Below are 26,728 nucleotides of genomic sequence, written 5' to 3'. Positions count from 1 at the left end.
CTGCAGATCATCGTTGTATGGATAATGGCCCATTTACATGGCTAAGAGGAGGAAGAGGATCGTGACGAGTGCCAGATGTAAACAGCCTTGTACAAAAACATGTTTCCATTCATTTTGGCTTAAGTCTGCAGTGCTATTTATGGATTGTATGTGTGTTTTGATATTTACTATTGAGCTCTTGTTTTTCATTGAGTGTCAGTGGTCATGATGAAAATATTGAAAATGAAAAAATAGAAAGAAGATGATGTTTGGTGTACAAGCTTCTGATGAACCTTAACCTTTCACAAGGAGCCAGTTGTTAATTTACAATATTGCCAAGAACATGTTTTAGTTGATAAATTATTTTAAATACCTTACAAATGTGTAACAGGCTTCCAATTTACCCAAACTGCACATTTGGACTTTTAGATGCTTTTAGGAAACAGGCCTTAACGATAAAAAAAGGTGAGCTGCTCAGGAAGTCAAGATTTACTGTTGATATTGATGATATCAGCTTATATAAACCCCACTTATGACAGGAGCTGCTGTATAATATTATAACCAATGACTTACCAGCTAATTTAAGTGACATGTTAGGGATTCAGTGTTCTGTCTCTTGACAGGAGTCAAGGTTGTGAATAAACAAACTGAACCAGCAGCCTTTAAAATTAGACCACTGTAGCTGTGCATCCTTGTCAAACAGCTCAAGTGATAGCTGCTCCAGGACATGTTCTTCAGTAAATATTAACTCTCCTCACCATCTGTGGTGACTTTTCACCCTTAATTTACTATTAAAACCATGTAGTATAGTAGTCTTTATATATTTTGAACAACTTAGTCCACGATTGTAGGTTTCCATAATCTTGCTTTTTGATCAAAGTAAGGAAGCCTGGTGATCCCAGTCAAAGTATGTTAATTCCTCTGGACATTTTGTATAAGTCTGAAATACACATTTAGTTACTTTACTCAGATTTGTCTAATTTGTAGGCATGGAGTTTTAAATCACCTTGACATAACAATTCACACTCATGGTATGTTCTATTTTTGAACCTAATTTAATGTGTATTAATACTAGTTACGCTCTTCCTTCTCTTATGCATCCTTCCTGCTGACTGTATGAGAAGAGCTATTCCTGCAAGCGGAGACACAAAGAATGATGAGACCATTGTACTCTGAAATTTCCCTTACCATATCAGTTTTTTAACAAATGGGCCAGTACCAGTCCCTACAGCTACTATGTCATGCATGCACTGTTTTTCTAATGCATCTGTCTTCATTCAGCTATAATAAGGAGGGCTAACGGTGCCATGTATTTGGTGATATGACTATCATTAGCAGATGATGGTGTCACAGAGAAAAGCAGGAAAAATCAATGAAACGAAAGGGACAACATCTGTGTTTCACTGTGATGTTCCATCGCTGCTTTAAGAAGGCTATGTTCTGTTACTCAAAGTTTTCCAATTATCACATTTTTGAAGTTCGTTCAAACATTGATTTGTCCACTAGTAAAAATAGAAATGCTCAGTGTCATTGCTCCAGACCATAAACCTTTTCAGTGTCACCTGTGGCAAAGTGAATCATGGAGATACCATTCATTCCTCTTCTAAAAAGTAATTTCATTGCATTATTTCAATCATTGTAGAGCCATTAACCTGGCCTTGTACTTCTCCTTTCTCTGTCTCATGTCAAACATTAATTTTCTTACTGACCACTAAAAATGGCACAAGGATGACTGGTATTGAGCTTATGCAAGCTGCGGTTTTTCCAAGGCTGAGGATGTTGCTCAGTCTTAGCATCTTTATCTTTCACATAATGGCTTGTTTGCCCTTATTTTGTCTCTTTGTTAACTGTGATAAGGTTGTTGTCATAAATATTCATTTTAAAGAAACAAACATGAAGTGTACAATAGCATTTAAGCCTGTTTTCTTTTTGTTTGGTTGTTTTTGTTTTTTTTATAGTCACAAAGCTTGTGTAGCGTTTATGTGTGTATGGTGTTCTTATTTACAAAAAACCCAATATGATGCTGCATTAACTGATCTGATACACAGCAGATGAGCACATAATCTGGATAGATTGAACTGTAACATTAATCTTCTCTGCCATGAGTGCTACAGAATTCAAAAGAAACATTTACCAGTTGCTAGCTTTTAGATTTTAAGTCAGCATTCAGAATATTTGCAGAAAATATTTTACATTTCAATATCTCTAAACATAAAAGATTATAGTAACTATAAAAGCTATCAGTTTTATTAACCAAAAATATAAATTGCAGCTATTATTTCTAAAAAGAAAAGTGGATTTATTTTTGTTTAGGTGTTGTTGAGTGGTCTCAGATCAGTAAATTGGTAAGAAGAGCCAAACCTTTAATCCACAAAGCAGATCATGGTGTACACTGAATCTAATTTCTATGGCGACCGGCACCAAGATCCTGCAGCTGACAATGGTTTGGACGTCCTTGCAAACTTAATGATCCACAGTTCCAGGTTTTAATGAGGAGCTTGTTCTTTGGCACTGCTGTCTAAGACAATGCCAGGTCTCGTACAGAGGTCACAGCTTTAACGGCGCCATAGAGTCATTAAGAGAAAGCTAGAATGCACAGGAGGTTCTGAAGCCCTTTACTGTACACAAGCTCATCTCACTGGAGTGCCTCTCCAGTGGGAAAGACGCAGACACATCGTTAAGGTAGAAGGTCTCTAGAGGCGGGTGGCTATGATGCTTCATGAGCATGTTTTTCTTGGCAGAGCCCAGGGGAGTCGTCTACAAAGAGTTTGCTCTAGTGAGATACCAGGGACACATCGAACAACAAAAGCACTGTAGTTCAACAAGGCCTACTTTTATATGCACAGCCTAATTACAGATGCTTATTATTACTGTGCTGCATATGTGCTTGTCTGAAGCAAAATATTAAATGTAGCTGTGTTATATAGTATTAACATAACAACTGACTAAATATTTGATCTGTTTTAGCTTTGCAGAGATAAACACCTCAAATTAAAATAATGACATAATCACACCATATACATACATTATGATCACATTTTAGTTCATGAGCATAAACACAATATAACACCATTACCTGATCATTAAATGTATATTAAAGATTCATCAAAACTTTATTTTCTATTTCAATATTGTGTTTTTAAAAAAGTCATTTTTGCATGTGTAATGAGTAAAATGAAAAACAAAAAAACAAAACACTTGATTTCAATGTATCGGTAATCATTTTAAAATGTTTAAGGATACATGCTTGGCTCCAGCTTCAGATCTTGAAGCTGAAGCTGGACAGTCACCATGTACTGCAGCATGACTTCTCTGCTTTCACATTTCTACATAAATATGTATGGATGGTTGGTGGCCAACTCTATGCGTAATATATTTCAATCACAGGTGTAGGTTTCAGGGGGTTGGCGGGGGGTGAGAGACATGTTCTCATCAATGTCATCCTGTATTGATTTTTCCCGTTCAATGATTATGCAAAATCAGAAATGTCTTCTCCCTGAGTAATTTCTCATCCACAAATGTCCCTGCTGATTTGAGTACACAAGCCAACCAATGTTGTTCAGAAAGATCTAATTGGATTTGTTAAACCACTTATTTATATAGCAAATGTTAGGAAAAATTAAATGAGATAGCATATGTCTGGCTCCAAATTATGTCACACAAGCAACATGGCAGCTCCCAAAAAGGAAATATTTTAGCTTCACTTGTCCGTATTTATATACAGTCAATAGTGCCTATATAGGCTTATGAAGCATGAAACTACACATTGTTGAAGACAGAATGCTCTATATATTTATTTTACATTTAAGTGATTTGGCTAAATAAGCTGTTGAGTGAGACTGAAAAACCTTTACTCAAGAACATGTGTTTGTTTTTCAAGTATTTTCAGCTGTTTTAATATACTGCATTTCTAGATTCAGTGTAACTAAAAGGCAAGTTCGCGGGCAGAAAAGTTATCCAATTGTACTATATGATTATATTAGAAGTTGTAGCCTTTTTGGTCAGAAGTACATGAGTAGTAAAACAAAGAATATGCCTGCGAGGACATGAAGTCTGCAACAGGCCTTTGTAATGGAACCACACCAGCTAAATTCCATGTTGAAAAAACGCTAATGTAAAAATTTGATTCCAAACAACACAATGCAATAGCTGCAAAATGATGTTGTGCAACTGTACAGTGAGTAGTAAATAAAAAATTGAGAAGATCGGGCACGAAAGGTTTATTGGGAGCCAAATGTCTGAAGGTTTTCTAAATGTATGATCTCCCAGATAATTGGATGTGCTGAATGCAATGAAACCACTTGCTTGATGTGCCACAACCTTATCCCTAATTGTCTCTGCTCGTGGCAATTGCTTGCTGCAGCCATTGTTCGCCTTCATGCACACATTGCCCTCCGCAGATTGGACAGGCTTTTGTGCACCACTTAATTTTCAATCAGATCCGATCCTGGCTAAGTTGCCATGCAGTACGAGGGGAAAACGGGGGTCACATGTTCTCCCCAGTGCTAATGAGAAGCTTCAGTCAACACATGGCTGTCATTTTTTATCCAGTCTTCCATAGCAGATAAGAAGCACAGAGACGGTCTAGCTGACAAGGCCTGTCCATTTCCAACATAGACTCATCCAGCTGGGACCAGAGCCAATAGTGGCTAAACTTCTTTGCATATGGGTGTCAGTTCAAAAGTAATCATTTCCTACAGTTCTAAGTTTAAGCTTGCCCTGGGGGACTAATTGTCTGTCTATCATATTGATCCATCCATCCATCCATTTTCTTCCGCTTATCCGGGGTCGGGTCATATTGATATGAAGCATATTATTTTCAGTGATCATGAGATGGCCTTGACTTGTTTGCTGATGATTTGTGGTCTCATTAAGACATCACTATGACACTGGAATACAGAACTGTAGATAATGGTGCAATCTTATAGCTTTTGTTAAAAAAATAGGCACTGCACAATCATGTTTTACTGTACCACAATAATTCAACTTTCCAAATAGTATGTTAAATTCATATTTGTATGCAGAAATATTTGTATGCATTTATGCATACATTTTAAATTGCTAGAAAACCCTGAGTAAATTAATTATGTAAATATATCAATTGAAATGTCTTGGCATATGCCTAACACATTGTTTTTCAGAGTATTTGCATTTTTATATTTGATCAGGGGTGGCATAGTAGAAGAATGGAGAATTTTGCTTGAATTTTAGATCAGCCAAGCAGATGTGTGTCTAAAATAAGATGGCAGACACATCACCAATTAAAACTATGTTTACACTGATTGCTCACCACAGAGCTAGTGATGATAAATGATGAAATGACCATCGGTGACCGGCCGATAGCCATTTCATTAACTTCTGTATATCTAAAAATACGAAGAATATGAGCCAATTTGTGGCAGTCAGTAGAGCGTTCGTAGCACAGGCATGTCATCCATCTGGCACTGACAGTTCATTTATGCTGTTGTTTTTATTTAATTTAACAGCCTATGGCCATAGATAACAACCATTTTAATATATTGGACAGAGGGAATACCTTATGCTCTGCAAAGCTTTCCATGCACTGCCCATGGCAATACCTGACTGAGCGCCGCAGCATTAAAAGACGGGTTCAGAATTGTTCAAGTCTTTCTTAAAACAATAGTCCGTTGCCCAAATGAAAGACTCAAACAAGTCTTTCTTGTCATTATCATTCCTGTTCATAGTCGCCACTAGAAGATACTTTCATAATGAACTTACATTGCAAGTGATGGAGCCAAAATCCACAGTCCTCCTTCTGTATAAAAATGTATTTAAAGTTTATCTGAAGCTAATATGAAGCTTCAGTCATCCATGTGAGTCAAATCAAGTACAAATCTTTCAAGGTTACAGTCTTTTTAGTGCCTCTTTTTGTTACTATACTTCCACTACAGTTCAACACGGTAAGACTGTCCGAGGAAACACAAAGAAGGAAAATGTGTGATATGAGTAATTCATGCTGTAGCCTCAAAGCTTCAAATAAACGTTTTAAATGCATTATTTCACTTACATTGAAAATGCCTTTTAATAGACGGTATGAAAAGGAGGAGTGATTACAGCGAGGAAAACCTCTTTCAGTGTTCATAGGGGCACCTGAGTATTGTCTGAGACAGACTTGAAAAAATGTGAACCTATCCTTTAAGTGTCAAATGTTTTCAATATATTCCACCTCGTGTTAGGGTAAACGATCCTTTGTCAGATTCAGAATAAAAATTATTTTTAAGTCTGTGTAAAGTCAATTCCTTCATTTACTTCTAAACAAATTATACATGTTGGAAAATGGTTACAGAAAACATGTGAAAAGGCTGATAACTATGCAGTACTGAATTGTGGAGATAGAGTCTTAAACTGTTTCTAAACCTCTCATTTTTCCTGATTTTCTGAGCCTGCAAAAAACGGCTGCACCGTGATGTAGTGGTATGCCCGCGTGACCTTGGCCCCTCCCCTACTGTATAAGCCAGAGAGGCCGCTCTCCTCAGTGGTTAACCTGCCTAGTGGCGAGTTATTGTTACTACATCTAACACTACTGCTACTACAGTCTACCATTTGCCAGTTAGCTGAGTTAGCAGCTGAGTTAGCAGCAGAAAGCTCTCAGATGTAGCGTCCATGTTTCTGGTAGAGTTGGTGACTTTGATTGACAGGTGACACTTGGTAGGGGGCGGGGCTTCAGTGAACTCGGCGGGCACGCCCACATCGTTTGGGAGCAGAGACAGAGGCTGATTTTTACACACTTTTGAAGCCTAATTTCATATATTTGGCGGGTTTTTTTAATCATTCAAATTTAGCAGGGTGGTTAACAACACACTTTTCTGTGGTATGTCAAACTCAGAACACATATTTATTCTTACTTTACACAGACTTTGAAGTAAAGAGCTCATATGTCCGCCAAAGTTAAGCAACTCTCTTACAGGACAGAAAATGATTTACTATCATGCTAATAGGCTGATGGCCGTTGTATTAAATATACAGGTATATTAGGGGCATATACGAAAATTGTGCTACATTTTATTGAAGACATACTCATGACCATTGTGATATAATCATTTAAATTGTTTTAGGGTTAGGGAATACACACACACACACACGTGTTTTACATACATTGAATAATTTACCATGGGACAAAATATCGACACACACACAAAAAATATAACAGTAAAAATATCCTATTTACACACCTCATCCTATCTCCGAATTATATAAAGAATGGAAATGTGTCGGAGGGTTCTTCCAAGTAATCTGAAAAAATAACAAAAAAATGCTTCTAAGCATCACAGTTCACTAATTATGAGCCAAAACCTAACAGAATGGTGGTATTATTATTGTTCCAGATCCAAACTAAAAACTAAATTTCTTGCTTCTTGGCACATGGCCTATTTTTTCATTAAATTTAATTGAAATCTGTTTAGTAACTAACACAGGCAAACAGAGAGAAAACGGTACCGAAAACACAACTTCCTTGGCAGAGGTAACCAATATTAAACTGAAGGAAACTCATTATTATGCTGTGATAATAATGACTATATATCTCCATATTGTTAGGTAAATGGTTCCCATTAGCTGGAGGACAAATAATCAAGAGACACATTTAACATGCCATTGAGGGTACATTCCATTTTACCCACTCATAACCCTTGAATCATAATTACATCTGGATAAGGTTGTAAGCTCTATTTCATTTGATTAGTTATGTACTTCCTCTGATTGCCACATTGTCTTTTTTAATTGCAACAATGAACAAATTATCTGCAGCTGTGTAGTTTCCAGGTAGTCTGTCTGTTCTCCCATGTGAAGATTTAACTTAATTGTAAAAAAAAAAAAAAAAAAAAAAAAAAACATTTCATAATGTATTGTTTTATTCTTAAATGTTTTAAAGTGCTGATAAGAAAACAATGCCTTCAGCAGAGATTACTAATCGCTTCAACAGGTTCCCGTGTCCTTTCCCTAGAGCTCTCATCCAATGAGAAATTGATTACATATCAGTCACAGTAAAAAGAAAAACTGTCTGGACTGAGCGAGGGATGAGAAGGGGGGAAAAAAGTGGGCTTGTGTTTTTTTTATTTCTTCTTTTGGCTCCTGTTGATCTGATATTGATCGTCTGACATTGGTCAAATATCCCATTCTGCATTGCAGACAGATGCTGATTGGGTGTAGATGGGGTGGGTGGAGGCAGGATGACAGGACATGGCACTGATTAGGACTGTCACCCACCAGGGATGTATCATTGATCTGAATGCCTTTTTTCTGTGATTGGAATGAAACAGATGCTTCAATTGTTAATGTTGCTCTACGTACACAGGCTACTCTTAATTTATGCCAAGTCATGAGGCTGCTGTTATGAGATGGTCTGTATGTTTGCGTTTGTATAGTGTAGGGAATTGTTGTACAAGCTTGTACATGTTTCCCTCCCTGCAGCTTGGCTTTGTTCATCTTTGAATTTAACATTTAAGTGGTAGAAAGAAAAAAAAACTCAGTAAGAAGGGTGTGCTGTTTGCTTTTGTTTTGGTTTGTTTTGGCTTTACAATCTGAGGATGTTTCCCCAAAAACTCTCTGTAAGGAGGACCACAGAGAGTTCTTATGCAAAAGTGTTCAGATCCAAAGCCATTATCAGTCTACTATGAAGTTTTCAAAATGAACAAGTAAGCTAAGAAATCCTGTTGAATCGATGCATGAATGTTATGAATATATGCTGTTTGAGAGCAGTAAGTATGTATTCCCCTTCACCTTTGTTCCATCCAGGAACAAAGGAGTAGTCAGAGCTCTTACTCTACTAATGTCTAGCTTTAGACAAGGCTACTGTCCTGTAGGGAAGTAGCCTTGTTTCCAGGGACTAAGAATAATTGGTGTGTTTATACAATCAGTGGTAGCGAGCAGTCAGCCTTCTCGAGGGAAATATGAGCACTACAGCACTTCCACCTGCTCCTGCCTCTAAACCGAACTGTGCATTTCAGAAAGAGCTCTATGACAGGTTTCAGATTGTGTCCTTTGTTCTTTATGTTGTATTCACTCTGCAATGTTATACATTACTGTATGTGACAATATTTCATGCCATCAGTTCTTAGTATATTATACAATGTGTCTTGTGTTAGCTACATGGTATCTATGGTGTTCTTTGACACTGGTATGTGCTTGAATTTTGACATTAAATATTTAGATGTCTATCTAAATATTTGGCATCTCATTCAGGATGGTAATTGTTTTGCAAAGAACATTAGAGATACCCCAACTAATTACAACACCACCTTTCATGTTTTCCCTGTATAATACTCCCACATGGATTCATCAACATCATTATGTTCTCTATGACAAGATAAAAATGCAGATGCCTGAGCCCAGAATGGAGCTCCTATTACATTGTATAGTTTTACCCACAAGAACCATGTGCTTTCCAACAAGGCAATGTCAGGAGAAAGAAAAACGGTGTTACCTGATTTCTTCAACATTTGGGGAAACACGCTTATTTGCTTTCTGGCAGAGTTCCATGAGAGCATGGATACAACTCTTAAATTTCTCAGTTGAATACAAACTACAGCCAGCAGTCGGTTAGCTTAGCTTAGCATAAAGACTGGAAACAGTGGTAAACATCTACCCTGGCTCAGTTCGAAGAAACAAACAGAGACAAATCCACCTTTACCAACACCTATAAAGCTCACAAATGAACACATTATACATTGTTTGTTTACCAAGCCTCTGTGGCCGATTTTGATACCTACAGACAGAACTAGGCTTGTTATTTTCACATTTCAACCATGCTTGATATTTAACATGTAAGAGTGATATCACTCTTCTTGGCATTTTGTGAAATTCCTATATTTGCAAATTGGTGGAGAACTACTCCTTTAAGCCCACAGCCCCACAAGTAATATCAACAAAAGCTGCCGCCTCTCAGTCAGTCCTATACTTTTGGTGTTACTGCCAAATCTGCAAAATACAAAATAGTTATCAATTTCTTTGTTTTGTTTGTTTCTATGACTTATTTATCTTCAGTGGGGTGTTACTGTATTTTTCTGTCAACAAGCCAAAATGGAGAGCTTCACTATTTTACCAATGAAGTAGCAGAAGATTAGAAGAGAACTTCCTAATGATGTTTGGTCATCTGCCAAAGAGGATGGTGGAGTAGGCAGGCTTAGCAGCCAGCATTTGGCTAATGGTGATTTCCCACCCTGCTCAAGTCTCTTGCTCACAGATACTTCTGTTATTTCCCTTTTTCAAAAGGTATTCTTAATTTAGTTTAATGTCCTCATTCCTGTGGGTTAGGTAACCTAAATTCAGTCCTGTGTGGCTCAACATGTCAGGCATTGCACCAGCACTGCCCCGGGCTTTGCATTTGTTTCCCATGGGAGTACCTATAGTAAAACTGCATGGATGAAAGCATCCCTTATATCCTATTCAGTATATTATGTGGGTCATTTATCTTCATTCTAGTAAAAATATATCACCAGAATATAGTGAACAGTTTATTGGTAACCTTACATTTTGTCAAAAATCCCAAACACTTTTTCAGCAGGCACCCTTGTGCAGAAATTACGTTCAGGCATAATTTTGCAGGAACTTGCTTCTAATGTACATATTATGGGTGTGTTAAATTATATCTTATCTTAACATTTTTAGTGTCCAACACAGTGGGAATCAAACTCAATTAAATCAAATCCCACAGGGTACAGGGACCTCGCATATACTACATCACAAAGGGTATGGTGCAAGACATACAATATCCAGTGGACCACACACATCCTTCATTTGAAAAAGGTCATATGGGCTCTTACCTTTGTAGAAGCACTCCTCACTGTGCATGATGGTAATCCTGTGTCCTCTAAGACAAGAGGCCCGGTGGAGCTCACAATGGTTCTGGTACAGCTTTCCATCTGAACCGCACACAGGTTTATAGTGTGGTTTACAGTGATCCAAGCACTTACACTCCCCTTGGTCGGTCTCATGGTTGACCACACAATGACGCCCCAGGCCGCAGTACTTATGTTCGCATGGACCTGGATAGCCATTGTGCCCCATAAAACCTGTGCAAGCACACAGAAGGAAAAAAAGAGACAGGTTACTTTATTTTGTCTGACCACAATTTCCATCTATATGGGTGTCTGATACAACAGATGGTAAGCCTGGGTTTAAGCTCCTGGATCTCATTTAGGCAGTTTTAGTGCCCTCTATCCTCAGGCATTCCCCATGAATACTGGATGTTTTTGGCTGGACCACAAGGGCCAGCCCTATAAACGTGAAAATCTGTGACTGAATGACTGACTGAGTGTTGAAGTTACATTATTGGTTGATGAATGGTCAGTCATCTCAGCCGAGTGTTGCTACATCCTGTATCTATCATTTCAAATTGAAAGCCCTCTAATGTGTCATTCACAGTCCAGCTATATACTGAGTTTGTTTACCTAGACAACTCACAAATTGTCAGTCAAATCCATAAATTATGCAAGTTCACTACAAAGTGCCCTCAGTGGGAGTGAATATAAAAAACTGTTCATTTCAACCAAAACATCCACTGTTCTGTCATTAAATATCAGCATGTGGAAAAACAAGAATACACACTGCAAGAATATTTTAATCAAATTACTTTGAAATAATTAATCTGATTTATTATTATAATTTGCACAAGAGAGAAACTGTCCATTTGGATAAGTGTAACAATTTTGTAGTCTCACAAAAAGATCTAAGACCCTCTGATGAAGGATTTACTATTTTAGAGGCTATTCCAAATCATTGAGAGGTGAACAGAAGTGCACTTTTTAAAACTACTCACAGCAACTGTGCAACAGAAACACTAAACAGAATCAGATTTCTTCAAGTAGCAAGCACAAGGGATCCATTGTGGTCCAGATGTCAACAGAAAGTACAATAACCAAACATTAAACAGTTTACATTCAATAGCAGAGCAGTGGTTCATAAGCTTTGTGTCAGGATAAGATACATCTCCGACGTTGCAAAATGATCAACAAAATAAGAATGTAAAAAAAGAAAAACAAAATCTGCTGCACAAAATGAAACTTATTTTTTTCTGATTTCTCTTCAAACATTAATTGTTCATTAAGTAACATTGGATTATTTTAAGTTTTAATTGTACCTCTGAAAATCATTCAGTCTACATAATCTATGAAAATATTAAACCCAAAAACTCCGGTTGAATTGCTCACACCTCATCTAAAAGCTGTAAAAAGGGGTCACTACTAGCCATAGCTTCATTTTAATTCATTTTCAAATGCCAAACACTAGTAAAGAGTCCATTTATACCCTCCACTCCCCAATGTATCTTTATGTGGTACAACACTCCACAGTGAATGACTAGAGAAGAGGGAGCAGTTCGGATTTTGCAGTACCCCATACTTTCTTACACAAAGTGACCCTCATAATGACCAAGGCTAAAACATCATTGAGTATTCTGTGATCCGAACACTGAGGAGTTGAGAGTTTCAAATGAAATGAAAAGCAAATTAAATGTGGATGTGGAAAGTGTCCTTGAGCAAGACACTTATTCCCTGCAGACTTAAGGAGTACATTTCTGCAGAAAAACCCTGAACTCTAACCTCCGCTGTATGGAAGAGACAAGCAAAAGGAGAATTTCCCTATGGGGATTAGAGGAAAAGCAGGAAAGAAGGCAATAACAAAGCCAAATATTACAGCTTGTATGGTGTTTATACAGCATGGGAGGAGAGGCAGTACACAAATTCTGGGATCTACTGCAGGACTGTGTGGATGATGTCTTCATTTAAAAAGGGTTTCATGAGAACAATATTTGACTTTAAGAAAATGATCAGCGTGATTTTCTCGCGGGACAAAACTCTGTTGTGGTCTGCCATTTCAACCTGTAGAAACACTAACAAGGCTTGACAGACCACAGATCAGTCTGTACAATAGTCCATGAACCACATCAAATATATTGGCTTTCTAATAGCAGTTTGTTCACTCTTAGATTGCCCTTTGGAATAGTTCTCAAGGGGTGGAGGGCTATGATGAGCAGAGGAAAAAGAGGGGAAAAAATCTCAGAACCATCAGAGTGAATTCCTCTCAAGGCTGCACTGTTACATAAAGTTATCAACACAAGGGACAACCGGCAGCAACTGTCTACACAAAATGATAATAGGTTTGTCCACTGCTTACTCTTTTTGTGAAAAGGTCGCCATGTTTCAACACTTGTGTACTGTCCTTTAGAAAACTACACAAACTATTGAGGTTACAATAAAAATATACCTGAACTTGGTTTTCTAATCAAAAAACAAGTAGTGCATCTTAATGGATACAATGAAAGCTAAAATGTTTAAACACATAAACTACAACTCATTGCAGCACTGTGGTTAATGAATTAAAGCTCTGACAGACTCTGCAGCGACACAGCAAACATCCTCACGAAACAGTCTCATGATTCTTCAAATAATGTGCTTTGTGCATATTAAGTAAGAAATATACAGTATGTTTTATTATTATAGAAAGGAACACAGAAGAGAAAAGTCCAGAAACAATCAATGACACTGAAGACATCAAGGTGCAATTTTGCTTTATGACTTGGCTTAAATCCTTTAGTTAAGTTTTCATTCAGCAATTTCTGAGGGTAGTTAGCCAAACAAGTAGCTCCGAGTGTGAAAAGTGAAGCCAATGCGGAAGTGCCTTAAACCTGGATTCTTTATTATGGCCAGTAGGGGGGGAAACTCCACTGGTCGGAAAAAGAAGTTCAATTGTATGGAAGTGTATGAGAAAATGACCCTACCCCTCACTTGATTTATTACCTCAGTAAACACTTGCCTAATGAGTTTATGGTCTCAATTGCTAGATTTAAGTCTTCTTCAATTGAGCATGATGTTCATTTTGTAAATTATGGTCCCCTTTCGAGTTAAATGGATGATAAAGTAGTGCATGCTACATGGCATGGCTACCATGTGATTGAAGTCACTACCAATGTTGATTACGTAAATGGATTACATAACATAACCATTGTGTAATCCCAGATTCACAGAGTATAGGTATAACTGCTGCTATTCACAGTGTGTTTTCAGTTCATAACAGTAAATTGTAACATTTTGGTCACCTAAAAAAAGCATTGTTTAGTGTTTGGTTGTAGTAAAATACCATCTGAGGAGAACTGTTCAGTATTACTGGTAAGTACATTTTATTTTAATGGTTTGAGGGATGTTTTTTGCTAGCATAAATTAGCATTAGCATTATCGCAGTTAACCATAGACTGTAAATAACTGTGCTAACCAACCTAGCTAGCATAAGGCTCAACTCCTCCCTCTTGTCCAAATATGGTCACTTCTTTCTCCAAAAATCAAAGACGGCACAGTCAAATCCCAGATGGTGATGCTAGATTGCTAAACTCTAGGCTTCTAAATGGCAGCCCACAAACCAATGGGTGACTTCACAGTGACTATGTCCATTTTTATTTTATTTTTTGGGATGTGATGTGTGATGGGATGTGAACCTCTCTCTCTGATTTTCAGGTCATCTTCTTCGCAAACCTAGCTATCCACATCAAAGTCCTCCTTCACTGCCAAGTAATGTCACTTGCATTGAAACAAAACATGGCCATTGGTCATATTCCACAAGGAATTACACAGACATTAGAAGAAAGAAGTTAGTGACATGATCATAATGCGTAGAAGAAATATAGCCTACTGGGCTATATCTATCCAGACTGGGATCCTTAAACTTCACTCTCACACTGTGCACAATCTGTGTTTCACCATTGACCAATAAATATTGACTAGAGAGTGGAACTTTACTGCATTAATTAAAATCTATAATGCATTTGGCTTTGAGCATCATGGTCTCTTGATATATAAGCGTACACAAAAAGTTAAGACAAACACCCAGTGTCCACACATAGCCTAAGCAGATGGTTATAGTGATGTACTGCTTCTGAGCACAGATTTATTGTCTGCAGTGAAAAATTCCAAAAAATAAGCACTTTTTACTTGAGCAATGTCTGTTTCAACAGAGCCTTATGTAATCATGTTGCTAACTAAAAGCCACATAATTAAAGGGTTTGGTTTTGAGTAAAAGTTAATATAATTGCATGTATTTAAAAACCATGAAACCAAAGAATTGAAACACAGTGTCATTTCAGAGCTTCCTGGGCACCATTGAGAATTTATTTCATTTCACTTTTGACAGCTATGTAGTTTTCTGTTAAATGTATTCAATGTATCTGAAGCTCAGTTTTTGCAGTTGGGTGTCAGGGTAAACAAACAGACTTTAAGTGCTAAGCCTCATTCTCATCCCTGACATCTCCCCGCACACAGTCCTGCATTATCCTCTAGCCGTCACAGAGGATTTAGACGAGATACAAGTGTGTACACTGTGACCTGATTGGAGCAAGTCAATTTGCTAGTTTATTAATTCCCTGCGGTACCCTGGCATAATGATTATTCACTGAATTTGTGTCACACAGCCAGGCATCCTCTGCCACCAGCAGGGTCAGCGAAGGGCGCAGTCATTTGTTATCAGTATGCACACCCAACAGTCTGGTCATCATCTGACATCAGAGACAAATGAGGAATTGTGCACAGCCATTCATTTATTGATGACCTGTTACTTTTTCTGAGTGTGGACAGAAATACATGCTGCTCAGTGTTCAATGTGAGCAGGGGGTTTGTTGTTAGAATTTTTAACTGTAATCATGCACCTGAAAAACATCTACTGGGTGCATAGATCATGGTAAAGATGGAGACAATGTCATTTGGTGTCTTCCTCAAGGACTGCAGAGGTTTGTTGTCAATGCGATTGGTGGGTTTGCGTCTACTGAGCTCTGTTTATTTTATTAAAAGAAGTGATAAATAAAACAATGATATATAACTGTATGAAAGTTTCTGATTTTATCTTCTGATACAATATGGTATGAGATATGATGTGATGTTGAGTTACTCTGCTCTGTACAAGGTACACGACTTTCCAAAGTAGATTTATTATATCATTTAAAGATACTGGAAAGTGTTAGATACATATTTTTCCATGCTGCAGGAGGTCGAGGGCAGTGCAACAAAACAAGGATTAAATAATAATAATAATAATAATAATAATAATAATAATAACAACAATAATAATAATAATAATAATAATAATAATAATAATAATAATAATAATAATAATAATAATAATAATAATAATAATAATAATAATAATAATATAAACCAGAGTACTTGTATATGTAAAGGGTCGGTCATAGCCCTGCAGTTCCCCACAACTCTACAAAGCTGTATATGTCTGGCTCAAAACTTTACTGTATTGGTTAACTCTCATTGTGTTGTGTTCGGTTCAGTGATTTTCAGTGAGAAAGCTCTAAATATAGCACTAAATGGCAGGCAAAGTTAGGGTCTATCTGGTAAAGATAATAAAGTATTTACCAGCTACAAAGCCAGATATTTATTTCAGGAGTTAGTATATACCAATAACAGACCTAAAGAAAAGATTTATATCTAGTCAGTTTATAAAAGTCCTGGTCTTCAAGAAGTCCTGGTCTATGTTGTCTTCAAGAACACAACATAGGAAATATACAAATGTAAAAATATTAATTTAAATTGATATATCCAAAGCAAATTATTCATTTGTAAGATCTCTGGTAATATTTTTCTAAATCTTTACAGTGGCTAATCAGAAGTATTGTACAGCACATCATCACAGCCGTGGGTGCAAAGAATAATCTTCAGAATTATCTCATTAAAAATGGAATAGGCAGAAAGTGCGCCCTATGCAGTTAAAATGTTGACCTTTAGTCAGAGCATGTATGCAACAGCAAGGTCATGACATGTGACTGCAGTGTGCACCATTTGAAGGGCATCGTCCCTTGATCAATGCATAATGAGGTGAAGACTGCATGAAAACAGATTTACTTTTACATTCAGTCATAATCAAATTGTCATTGCAGATGGATGAAAGCTAGTATAATACTATCACATCAAAAGAAGAGCATAAGAAAAAACACAAAATGGTATAATGGAAACTGCCTTCACAAATGGGTGGTCTCTTTGTAAAGCCTTTTGAGTGGCCCTCTAACATATCTCATGCCCAAGCTGAATCTAAATGTTAACATCTACTTAAGCAATATGCCCCAGTATTTTGAAGCACATTCACTCTTGGACATACAGCCCTTTTCAACAGTCAATTCTGCATTTCCTATTTCGTTCTTTATTTCCTAAACCAAGAGTTTTCGTCTGGTACCCATCTGATGTTTTCCATTACAGCAGCTCAGAGTCCTGGGGGAAAGAGCAGAGTATGGTAAACAACAGTCAGAGATTCTAAGCTCACTCAGTGCACCGAGTTAAGCTGGCCCACAAGGCCCATGAACAAGAACAAGGGGATGCAAATCTGAATAAACAACTACTAAAACAATACTAAAACTTTACATGGCACATAAACAATGTCACATTCTCTCATACCAGCTGACACTTTGCTCAATTAAGTTCTTTGAAAGTTTTGTTGAGCAAGTACATAAGGCTCAGTGGAGCGCAGCAGATACTAGAATATTCAATAACCTAGAGTAGCAGCAGCAGTTAAGAGTATTTTTAGCCAACCTGTTGTCATGAAAGACAAGTCTTAACCTGGGTTGGAGGGGCTAGTTGCCTATTCCAAACATTCTCGAAGTGCATGGTAAATAGATTACCTAAATCAACAAGCAATAAAAGAAGAAATCAGCCAAGCAGTCCACCGAGAGGCAGGATGGTACAATCAGGACAAATAACACAGTAATGACTGGCATAGCAATGAGGAGTTATCAAATGTTCAGTTTGTTATTTAGCTTAAAGTGGGAAGAGGCAACGGTTTGTTGGGTTGCTGAGTTAAGTGGAGCCTGCGTAGAAAGCACCGGTACTGTCAGAGTGAAACAGGTGCAAAAAAATCTTGCATCCCTGTAAGATATTCTTCAATGGGCTGGCAGAACAGCTTCCTCCTGGTAAACAACTACATTGACGCTAGTTGTAAGAAGGCAGATGTCCCACTGTCCCACAGATCTCTGTTCATGCATCCAGAGTCTAGTAGCCAACTACTTCAACAACTTCCATGTCTGCTACACCACTTGGTAGATCTCAACTGGCTGGCAAAAGACAGATGGTCTGAGTAGTCAACTCCCAGTCTGATCACGGACTCCCAGCCCTAAAGAGTTACCTGGATGACAACACCACTCTCCTCCAGACCGCAGCATGCACCTCCACACTCCTGAAAAGGTTTGAGGAGTTGATAATATGGGGCCATATGAAAATAAAAGCAGCTAAGTCCTGCAGTCTCTCAATTCAAGCAGGAGTCAGGAATGACAACATCTCCTTCTCTTTTGATGGCGAGAAAATCATGTGTGAAATTCAAGGTTTGGTGTCACCAGTTCATCTTATTACAATATCTGATGTGGTCCCTGAAGTTGTATGACATCACCTCAACTACACTACAGCTCTGAAGATGGACTCAAAAGCCAACATAGCACAATCATCTAAAACACCAAGAGATTGTTGGATTGCTGAAGCCAGGGCTGGTTTTGGATGGGGAACCGCATTCTAGATGTGGTCCTAAGCCACAAAGAAGGAAAGGAAAGAACTTGTTATCTCTAAAGTTGTGAAGATTGAACAGGTGAGCTATAAAATCAGAGCTGTGAGCCAATGGCAACAAGGGAGCTGGAAAACCTGGAAGGCTGTGAACAGGGCCATTATGTGGGAGGATATGTGGAGGATGTCCCAAGAAGGGCTGAGGTTCCTTATGAGGTCCCTGTACCCTTCCCAGTCCCTGGAACCTGCAACCTCACAGACACTTGCTTTCTGGCTGCAAGGCAGCATAGATGCAGTGCTAGTACAGATGGTGCCACAACCTGGGTCCTCCATAAGGTAGCCAAAATCCACGAGGCACGCAGGCTGCAACCAAACAGGACCAGGCAGGTAACATCACAGCAATAGATGCAGTTTGTCAGGCAAGGGGGTAAGACAAGCAGCACGAGTTAATGGTCCCTACTGTCACCCAAAGACAAGTGGAACATGAGAGCTGACCTCGACCGCCGGTTGAAGTTCCCACAAGAGATCACCAAACCTTCCCTCTCAGGAGATTTGCAGGAGCTCAACAGTCAGAAAAAAAGTGAGTGTCAGAGTAGTGATGGAAAGATTTGAGTGCAATGAAATGCTCAAACTTGTCAGCTCTCAAAACAGAGACAACTGAATCTGACAAAACTACTCGAAGCTAATGGCTTAATGGACAGGTTTGTGGAAGGCAGATATCCATCATTGTCCAAGCACATTCATTGTGGTGTTACAGACCTGCAGGTGGTTCTATCACTCCACATCAACAGCATCTCATACATCCCATTACTATTCCTTTAGCCTTTTTTGGTTTGTTTTTTGATTTGTTTTTCCTTGTTGGCTACATCTTCAATATAGGCTCACTTTAATTGAATAAAATGAAAGTAATATTAACATATTAACATATTAAATTGCATCCATTGTATATTTTTAGCAAACATATTTGTCTGTAAATCTACACAACTATTGCCTTTTATTCTGAGTGATTAAAAATGAACCAGTATTATTTTTATATATTTTATATTTTTTAAACTTGATGTGGCCGTGGTCTAAAAAAAATCAGGAACTACCTGCTGTAGACTTTATTAACTATCCCTTTTTTCCTTTTAATTTATTTAAGAATGACTAATAATTAATGCTTTTCAATTCTGTGTAATTATCCTTGGGGTATCAATGCAAATCTGTGCTCAAAAACAACTGCTCTGCCAAAGGATGCACTCGACAAAAAAGAATAAGCTTGAAGCAATTTTTCTGCCTTCCGTGTTTTACTTTGAGAGGATACTTGAGGGTTTACTCAAAATCTGCAGCTACTACCATGTTTTACACTATATAGCTCCTGTGTGTAATGGGAAATAAACTCTGATTAAGTGTTTCCATGTAGAGAAGATGTTGATAATTACCCATTTTTTTCAAACTTCAGTGTTGAGTTTGAAAGCTTCTCATTTTGAAATATGGAGATGTATGCAGAAACTTCACCAAGTATTCTTGGTAAAGCTCCTCATTTGCTTAAAAACTGTTGTCATGTGGTAATAAGTGACAGAAAGGCAAGCCGGTTGTAGCTGTTATGTTCAACTTTTCACAAAAGACTCCCAATGCTTTTTCCCCCAATGTGCAGACCATCTGAAAGACCTGTAACCATCACACAGAGCTGTTGTGTTATCACCTGCTGAAATGCACTTCCTCTTCTTCCCCCACTCTATGCTAATTGCAGCACTATGACAACACTTTTACTCCTGGTGGCATAAACAACTCGTGAACATTTTATGAGAAGCTATTTGAGGCATAAGAGCTTTTTCAACCCTTTGGAGCCGAGATACGCACTATGTTTAAAACATTGATGACTTCCCTTCCACCTCGATGAGTCCGCTCCATAGTCCTTCCTCTGAAATGCAAAGCACCAGTGAAGTAAAGGAAGGGTGTGTTCATACTCTCTTTTTAGTCAATCACAACTCAATATGTGACTGCAGGAAAACACATTCAATTATTTTAGAACTTGTGGCATGCTTGATCTGGGTGTTGTTTTGTTTGTAATTTGTCTTTTTTTCTTTGAAAAGACACAGTGAAACATTTCTCCAGTTTTCATCATGTGTCCCTGTGTTAATTGCTCACTTATTTCTTGTTCTACGCCAAATATGTCAAAAAGTACTTTTTTATCAAAATCCCTGTCTTTTCTCTTTCTGTAAAAAGTTTGATGACTTCAATGAACTCAGTGGGGTATAAGAAAGTATAAAGTCAAATGGGATTTTGGGTGACTAGCAAGCCACACCCATCATATAAAACTGCATTTGACAGAAAGGGATGTAGTACGCATGGTGGTAATAACTAGTAGAGCATACCTTAAGGGATATCAGACATCAGTGGGCAAAACCTTTGCTTGTCTTATCCGGAAGAATGTGTAATTTACATCCACTTTATTCATTTCTCCCACATCCGCCTCCTTCTTATATAACAACATGGGAGATGGAAGTGTGTGTGGAGGCCAACATTCCTCTACTGCTCCATATTACACTGAATTTGCTTACCCATGCCCACCTTTTAGCAGCCCAATCAAATCTGAAAGATTTGATATGATTGATTAATTTAGACTAGTTCATTGTACACAATCCAAATATTCTGACTCAATAGAAAATGTGTCAATGCCGAGGCTAAAGACACCAAGGTTTGCTTCACGGTGACTTTATTGAATTCAAATCTAGTCTAAGTATACTTGAACAGAGGACAAATCTTTGATTAATAAAAGGAACATCCATCCCTTTGAAAGCACTGCTGATCTGAAACCTTGCCAGCCTTGCTCTGCATCTCTTCTTTTCCATCTATAAAATATATAACACTCCCGGTGAAGAAAAAGCGTTGAACGTTTGCATTCACATTTTAGACACTTAACTCTTATATGGGATGACTGAACAATGAAATGCAATTTTCTCTTTAACGGTAAAAGCGGATGTAGTAAAAAGTGTAAGAGTCAAAGGCACTACAGTATGTGCTGACAGGAACACCAGGAAAAATACTTCAATGTGCCTCAAATTATCATATACAATGGAAAGGTGTTGGATAAAGAAATAACAGTGAGGGCAAAGTGTATTAATTTTTTAAACAAGACTGGAACATTTTCAGTACAGGTAAAGGAGAAAGTTATGGGATAGGGGGATGTTTACTACTGAACATCCATCCTGTAGTTCCATTACAAACACATTTGACAGCACATGAATAGACTGTGGCAGGTGCAAAATCTTACAGAACACCCAAACCAGGTCTCATCCAATGTATTCATTTATGAATTCATGTCTGGCACATTTATCACAAAATTACTTTGCAGAATGCAATACAAAGGGAATACTGTAAATACTAATTGAAACTGTATGAAACCCACATTATGGCTTTTCATCTGAACCAGGGATAATATCTGGTTTAGTCCAAAAAAAAAAAAGAAGAGGTAATCGCCTGACTGAATTATATTAACAAGAGAGAAAAAGCACCACAACTAAGCTGAAGCAATTTAGTATTACATCTGAAATAGCATTCAAAGCAATAGGAAATGCAGAATCATCAAATAAAAAATTCCATAAATGACATTCTGCCTGTTATCTCTGACAGTCAATGTTGGTTTCTTTTAGCCATGAACATGATCTTTCCGTCGTGTTAAGATCATGTGATGATGACAAAGACAGCTACGTGACAACTGAGCCAACTTAAATTTGCTGATGAAGAAAGTGAGATTTATTTACTCATACAGGACAATGAACATACATCAACATTGACATTTTGTTGCCTAAACTTTACAAGAAACCTCTTCTTTCTCATCTCTCTTTTCCATAGGCAACGATCAGACATTTCTGGAACATTAGCAGGCTCTCTAATTTGTAGCTGAAACTGTCACTTTCAGCGGTTAATTTTAATTCTGTAAGTAACATGACAGACAGCCAGAATAAAAACATATGGCTGTTGTCTGGTTTATGTACTTACGCAAGCAAGTTTCTGTTCTAGGTCAAGGGATGTTTGTCAGTGAAAGAAACCTCACTATGTAACAACACTCTACAAACTGTGTACTGTGTGTTTTTTGCAATTCAGTGAGACAAGATGGTGAGTCTTCTCTCGTCAAACCATCAGCTGATTGTGTCATGTCAACATTGGGAGCTGGAATCAACCAGTTTATTCATATGGCATCAATATTTTAAACTAACCAACATAATAGTTCTCCATCAACACCACCAGTATTCTATAAGGCTGTGAAGTCATTAGGCTGCTACTCAGACTTACAGTGTTGCCGCCTTCTCAGCCAACGTAAGTGTGTGAAATGTGATAACATGTTTTAATTAAATCTTTGACTTTTCCTTATTTATAACTTTAATTTCAAATATTGAAAGCTGAACCTCAGATTACATAATGGATTTGACATTAAAATTAAGGCTATGTGTAGATCCACCCCATTATTAGTATGAGAAATACAACTTTCCATTATTGGTTCAATAATTGTGTACATTCAGTTGCTCTGTTAGATGTTATTTCTTATTACTTTTAGGCTCTAAAAGGCACAATGTAGCTGATACATTAGCTAAAGGAATAAAACCTACACAGCATATCATTCATTCTAATATGCACCTGCTTATGAAGGTTACTATACCTGTAACTTATTCCTTGTAAGTCGTATAATAAACTGCTATAACCGGAGTTAACTAAGCACTTACATATGTCTCAGCATATGCTACAATATTTACATTTATCAAATATGTGCAATGCCTACCTAGATGTTACATAATGTACCTTGTAATGGATGTGATGTAAAATGCAGTCCAGGTATTGCCTCTACCATCATAAAAGAGAATACAAAAATATATTCAACTGCAGTAACAAGACTAAAATAAATGTGTTATTTGCACCTTCGTAAAGTATGTGTGTGTGTGTGTGTGTGTGTGTGTGTGTGTGTGTGTGTGTGTGTGTGTGTGTGTGTGTGTGTGTGTGTGTGTGTGTGTGTGTGTGTGTGTGTGTGTGTGTGTGTGTGTGTGTGCTCCTGGCTGAATGAGTGTGTGAGAGAGTGAATATGAGAGCACCTGGCAGCCACTTGGCAACTTTCCGTCCCATTTCATTCCCTCGTCTAATGACTTGAACGTGAGTCTAGCTCTTCTCTCATTCTGTCCACATCAGGATGCAGCACTGAGAGCGTTTCCACCAACAACCCCATTTATCAGAGATTGCCGACTAATTGTAAGCACCCCACAGTACTCCCATCACTACCTCACATTACAGGGAGCTGTCTGGTTGGTTAGCAAACAGAAGAAAGGTGTATAGTTTCTCTTTCCATAACAGATATTTCTGGTTGCTGTCTTTGCTGTAATGGTTTAAGATGATTGTGTGAATATGTCATTTATATCTAAGGACCAAATATTAGAAAACTAAAATTAGGAACCTCCTACAACGTGAAATTACTTTAAAAATATGCAGATGATTATCTTTTGGTTAGTGCGGAGGTTTAGGGCAGTTAAGACTTTTGGTTTTTAACTCAATTTTGTTAAAAAAAAACAAAAAACAGAAGCTATTCTGTTGGGTAGCATAACCTTAACCTCCACATTAAGTTAGGGTAAGCACTGGTTTAAGGTTACAGCAAGAATGTGGAGTTTAATTTTTTTTGATTTTGTAATTTATTTATTTTTTTTAAGTTTCATCTAACCACTCAAAGTAATTGCAAAATTCAATGCTAAATGTCCTTGTTCAGAACATTAAAAGGACCAGTGTGTTAGAGTTAGTGGAACGAACTTGGCAGAAATGAAATATAATACTCATAAGTATGTTTTAATTATTGTATAATCAACTGAAAAGGAGAATCGTTGTGTTTTCTTTACCTTAGCATAAGCCCTTTGTATTTACATAGGGAGTGGGTCCCCTTCTACGGAGACCGCCATGTTGCACTGCCATGTTTCTACAGTAGCCCAGAATGGACAAACCATAAAAAGGCCTTTTGCATTTTTTGTGAGTTTTGCGGCTACTGTATGTTCTCCCACACGCCTGGAACCTCCCCGCTAGATGCCACTTACACACTGAACATTTTGTAACTTTGTGGTTCAATGTTTCATTTCAATATGACGTGTGAGATTTGAAAAGGAAAAGTACACTTGAAATACTCCTAAGAGAAGTACACAAATATTGTATTTGGAATATAACTTGTATGGTGTCTGTCTCTGCCCCAGGTTGAAAGGCTTAAGAGAAAGATCATGGCTTTTGTTACATAGACTTTGGAGGGTTATATTGTTTACACTCAATAGGGGCCTTTTTCAAAGGGCAGGAAAAAAAAAAGTAGTGTCGCCAAAAAAATAGGACATGAACTGAATAGTGAAGAGATTAAAGGACAAGCTGCTCCTGTCTTACAAAAAAACAACAGCAAGAGTTTTTTTTTTCTCGTTTTTTTTCCTTGTATGATGAAAGACATAAAACACCATCCACAATCTCAGCTAAAGAAAGAACAGAAGAAAATAAAAATTGCTGTTGCCCCTCCCCACCACCCCAAAAACTGCAGCGATAAACTAAACCCCCACTAAGAACAAGACCACAGAACAAGTGTAGTGTCAGTCAAATAGACTTTTTATATCGCTCTACATTCATACAGTGATATTAACTTTGTAGGGGGAAAAAAGAGACAATCTGTATCTCAGCATGTTAGAGACGCTAAGACCTCAGCTGTTTTCATTCATAATGCTTATTCATGCTTCCTGAATTTAACCCCTAATGCTGTCTTTGATATTAAGGCTGTTGTCACTGCTGTGAGAAATGTTGGATAAAGACTTTTAAAAAAATCAAGAGAAACGATTTAATCCTGAACAATAAGCTGTGAACTTAAAAAGTCAACTTTTTTTGAACATTATGTAAAACAGATTTCTTATTGAGTTATTTTATGTTTGATGTCTGAAGCATTTCTGCCATTCAGATAAAAAAGGTACATTAAAGTTCATCTTGGCTGAGAGCAATAACCGTCCTTTAAAATAATGTTCCTTCCTATGATTACTGTGTTGACCTTAAGCTGGGGAAAAAAAGCACCGCTATTGCCAAGCCTTCATCATTATCCACTGTAAGTACCATGAGTTCATGCAGATCACTAAGAATTATTGATGAATCTCAATTAGACTTGTCTCACTCCATTTAATTCTACATATTCAGGATATGGTTTACCAAAAATTATGTGTATCAACGTCCTGGGAGTCATTTCCATGCTAAGATGAGTGTTGAGGGTAATATTGTTGATCTTGCTAAATGTGCAGCACGTTATGCTTCCTTTGGCAGTACTGATGATCGCCATGACACCTATCACTCTCTTTTTTAACCTTGTGTGTTATTATTTTTTAAATAAGCAGCTTAATTCTTTTTCGAGCTCATTGAGCAATTCAAACAAGTTGCATGCCCTAACAGTATACTACGACGTGGCCTGATAAATGTTATTCTTATGGCCTAGGACAGTCAAAGGTCAATGTTTATGAGTTTTAATGACTACGATTTGAACCTGTTATGGAATCAGGATCCAAAATCTGTGGGACAAAAATCTGTTGAATAAAATGAAAATGTAGTAGTAAGAGTAATTGGAAAAGGAGCAATGTTTTTGTTTTTTTCTGGACAAAAAAAAACTAATTTCTTCCAGAACTCAATTGAAATCAATCAAGGTGGGAAGGGTTTCAAACTACTTAAGGAGATGCACGCTTGCATTGTTGAAAAAGGTTTTGACTTTAAACTTAAGAGAAAAAGCAGTCAAACAGCTAACTTAGCATTTAAAATGTGTATCCAGGAGTGAGCCCAGCAGAGCTTGAATTGACAATTAATGAAAAACTACTTTTCTCACAGAAATTAGCTCATTAGAAGTCTGTGCCCAGGCAGAGGAAACATTTGAGTAGTTCAAATTATGGTTCCCACAAAACCTGTCTAGCTGGTTTAATTAGGAACCGACTTAAACCTGGGACACAAGGTGAGTGCAGTTAACGAGCAGGTAGGATGAAAAACTACTGCAAGCTTTATCACACTATTTAACAAATCAAGTACATTAAGGCACACCCTGTAAGCTTGGAGTGTACCTTTCAACTTTTCCTGTTTGAAAGTACAGAACTTGGTATGTATGAAATTGGGAGCTTTAATTTATCTAACAGATATATTTTGGGTCCTTACACTGGGAAAACTAACTTAATTAGGGGGTTTATTAGTTTTTAATCCTTAATTGTATCAGATGTGCAAAGACAGCATTGTAAAAATCAACATAAGAAGTA

At 37.5% G+C, this 26,728-nt stretch overlaps 1 protein-coding gene across 1 annotated transcript in view; it reads right to left on the bottom strand.

Annotated features, from left to right (window-relative positions):
* Positions 1–26,728, bottom strand: part of fstl5 (follistatin-like 5) — a 135,378-nt gene that overhangs the window by 93,778 nt on the left and 14,872 nt on the right. The window contains exon 3 of the mRNA XM_062425847.1: positions 10,761–11,009. Coding sequence (XP_062281831.1) covers positions 10,761–11,009 — 249 coding nt within the window. The remainder of the gene's footprint in view (positions 1–10,760; positions 11,010–26,728) is intronic.

The sequence above is a fragment of the Scomber scombrus genome, chromosome 9 (assembly GCF_963691925.1).
Source record: "Scomber scombrus chromosome 9, fScoSco1.1, whole genome shotgun sequence".
Taxonomy (NCBI): Eukaryota; Metazoa; Chordata; class Actinopteri; order Scombriformes; family Scombridae; genus Scomber; species Scomber scombrus.
This window is presented reverse-complemented; position numbering and strand designations above follow the sequence as displayed.